The sequence below is a fragment of the Elephantulus edwardii genome, unplaced genomic scaffold (assembly GCF_000299155.1).
Source record: "Elephantulus edwardii isolate Elephantulus edwardi_28Jun2011 unplaced genomic scaffold, EleEdw1.0 scaffold00113, whole genome shotgun sequence".
NCBI classification, from domain to species: Eukaryota; Metazoa; Chordata; class Mammalia; order Macroscelidea; family Macroscelididae; genus Elephantulus; species Elephantulus edwardii.
In genome coordinates, this window is record NW_006399863.1 from 2,015,671 (window position 1) to 2,019,256 (window position 3,586).

Below are 3,586 nucleotides of genomic sequence, written 5' to 3' on the forward strand. Positions count from 1 at the left end.
ATTTGGTAATGATTTATCACATAAGGGACTTATATCTAGAATTTATAAAATACTCAAGCACCACAAGAAGATAAATGTAAACAACGCAATTGAAAAATGAGCCCATGATAGTAACAGACACTTCACCAAAAAAGACATTCAGAGGGAAAACTAACACGTGAAGAAATGTTCAAAATCCCTAGCTCTAAGAGAGATGCAAATCAGTATAACTATGAGGTATCATCTCACCCCAGTAAGAATAGCAAAATTTAACAGAACAGTGAACAAATGCTGGTGAGTTTGCAGAAAACCTGGAATCCTTATTCACTGTTGGTGGGAGTATGAAATGGTACATCCACTTTGGAAGGCACTGTGATCCTTTCTGAAAAAGTTGGAAATAGAAATACCACTTGACCCAGCAGTTCCACTACTGGGAATTTACCCTAAAGAAACCATAACTGCCACCCAAGCAGATATATATGCTCACCCATGTTTATTGCAGCTTTATTCACAATAGCAAAGAATTGAAAACAACTCAAGTGCCCAACAACAAATGAATGGATAGAGAAGCTGTGGTGTATTCACACAGTGGAATACTATGCTGCCTTGAAAAACCAGGAACTCATGAATTGTTATACAAAATTGTGACCCTGGAATATGTTATGCTGAGTGAAATGTCTCAGTCACAAAAGGACTGCATAAGGCCATGGCTGTAAAGCAAAACAAACATTGAGGTTGGGGGGAAGCTAAGAAAAGAAAGGATAAATAATGTATATGGCATTAAAACAGATGAGGAAACTGTTTAGGAGGAATATATGATTAGGTATTATTGTCATGACAAGAGTCTATAATGAAAGCTGTATAGTGGAGTGGATTGGGTGGGGGGTGGGGGGATTGTATAACAATGAAAGTTTTGGGGTTTTTTTTTTACCTTTCAAAGAGAAAAGCTAACTGGGGGTGAGGGGTGGACAGAGAGGAAAGTGTGCAACAATGAATGAATGGGAATCCAAAGTCTTTGTAAACTTTCATAAAAATGAATTTTAAAAAAAACAGAAACTAAAATTGAACAAATAATAAAGCAAAAGCAGATGCACAAAATTGAAAAAAAAGAAAATAAATGAAATTAAGAAAGTGATCAAGCTTTTTCTCTTGTCATTTGAAGTAAGAAATATAAGCATGACTTTAATATTTAAAAAGTATTCTTTTCTAGTTGCCTAGACTACAAACTTAAAAAGTCTCTTTGTTTTATATTGAAGAGTATTTTTAAATTTTGTAATAACACTCTATCCCAAGAGTAATGTGCAAGTATATGAAATGTTTTAAGAAAACAAATAATATTTTAAAATTTATGTCAAAATAATCTTTTGTAAAATTAGATATTAAAATTAGGGGAACTTGATGGTTTAGGGAGGAACTGTGGTGGTGGTAAGGAGTTGCACTGCCAACCCAAAGGCTTGGAAGTTCAGATGGTAGGTGCTTTACTGCCTCTGAAAACCCACTGGAGAGTCAGCTACGGGTTAGTGCTGACAAAAAATTAAGCACAGAGATCTTTTTAGTTAAATATGTGTCTATTGAATTCTCTAGTCAGATTAACAGATATTACTGTTGATTTATTTGAAAAGTCTGTTTTGTACCACAGATTAGTCTCTTTCAGTCAATAGAACTGGAGGGGGGGGAAAGGCTATCAATCATTTTATGATTTACAATCCAAATAATGATCAGTTGTTTTATTTGATGAAAATTGTTACGTACCTTGCCCATCTGCAGTTAAGAAGAGATAGTCGTAATGCAAACCTTTTTAAATTTGGAAGACTTTTCCCCTCTGGAATGTCTAAATTAATGAGACTCTGCTATACAGAACTTGCAATAAGACAGGTGATAATTATTTCAGTCTTACATATTTCTGGCAAGTGTTTCTCCTCAGATGGAAAGGAAGTGCAAATGAATCCCTATCACGTAGCCACAGTAGCTATAGTCACTGATCTATGAGTTAAATGTTTAGCATGTTACAAGATGGTAGATGAATAGCCTTCCTTGGCTTTTGCCTTACTTGATAAATCTCTGTTTTGCCAAGAAATGTTAACCTAAGCTCCTGCCTACATAATAACACTTCTGTGGAATGCTAATTTGCATTCTCTTTTCCAAATGTCAGATGAGTGGATATTTCCTGAAAATTATGAGCACATTCCCCATTTGGACTCTAGCAGACACTCTTCACTTCCGGATGATGACTCAGGCAGTGCTTCGTCCCTGTGGCCTGAAATCAGCAGGGAAAGTGAGCATCACCCTCAAGCAGAGGAAAGCCAGCTTGCTCCAGAGGGCATTTTTACATTTTCATCCAGACCACGGTCAGCACCTCATGGCAAGACTCCGAGTCTGTCCCCAGAGGAGTGCCCATTTCTTTCAAATATAAAAGAGGATGGCTGTGGGACACAGAGAGGTGGCCAGTTGGAGGAGGAGTTTTGCAGTGAAGACAGCAGCGAAGAGGTACACTGTTTGATCAATGATATCGCTTTGAAGCACAATTGTTCCATTTGCTCCAAAGGAGCACTCATACCAGTTGAAGTGAAGGGGGTGGGGAACCTACAGCTATTTATAAAAATGTAGCAGATTGCCATGTCAATCAACAGTTGCATCAGGTTGTTATGGTAACTCTAAATTGCTGCCTTTTTATTAACAGTCAGCCAATTTCCTTTTTAATTGTGAAAACCATTTTGGTTTGTTTTTGTTTCTTTCATTTTAATCTTTGTCTTACAGAATGAAAGTTAATATGCAGCTTAGTTATAAGAGTGCAAGACCAGTAAAACCTTGAGAACGCACTGTTCTAGATCTCTGGGGAATTATGTTGCAGTTGCTATGCATTCAGAATTGATGGCTCTCTGGCTTCTTACTCCCTTGCCATCTTTTCACCTTAGACCTATTAGGACTCATTATTTTCCATATGGTCTCAGAATTTCAAGAGATGTGCCAATTAAAGTTTAGATAATGAATCATGGATTAGTGTTGGGATTTGCCTTACAGAAGGTCATCTGCTTGAAATTATTTAAAATACGAATCGATTTTTAAAATCCGTTAACTTCGTACAAAGTATTTTAAAAGCTTATGAAAAAGAAAATATCATTCTGAAACATATTTTAGAACCCTAGCTCATTATAAGCTCTTCCCCCCCCCATTCTATGTGAATTTATGTATGACATTTATGTTACCATATTCTCTGATGATGGATATTCATATTTTGGAGGGGGGAATTCTTAGTCAATTTCTCCAGATTAATGGGGGAAATTAGAAAGTGATTTTTATGTAGGCTTGCAAACATCCCCCTACCCCTTTTAAGTATCTTTAAGTGATCAGTCTTTTGGAAAATGGGAAGTAAAGAGTCCATAAGCTTAAGTCCATTCTTCCAAGCCAGCTGAGAGTAGGCTTGTCCTGGCAGGAAGTTGGGGTATTTCAATCTTTTAATTAGTTGCTTCAGTAAAGTGCAAAGAATCTGACAATATCCTTTTCCTGAGTGTAATGTACCATGGACTGCCAAGAAAACAAATAGATTCATCCTAGAGAGGGTTAAACCAGGCTGCTCCTTGGAGGCAAGGATTCTGGGGCTTCGCCT

General features: G+C 36.9%; 1 protein-coding gene across 1 annotated transcript in view; it reads left to right on the plus strand.

Moving 5' to 3' along the window:
• The window catches only part of LOC102869211 (chromosome unknown open reading frame, human C3orf67), a 367,433-nt gene that overhangs the window by 239,923 nt on the left and 123,924 nt on the right, over nucleotides 1–3,586 (plus strand). The window contains exon 12 of the mRNA XM_006892192.1: nucleotides 2,132–2,466. Within this exon, the coding sequence (XP_006892254.1) occupies nucleotides 2,132–2,466 (335 nt within the window). The remainder of the gene's footprint in view (nucleotides 1–2,131; nucleotides 2,467–3,586) is intronic.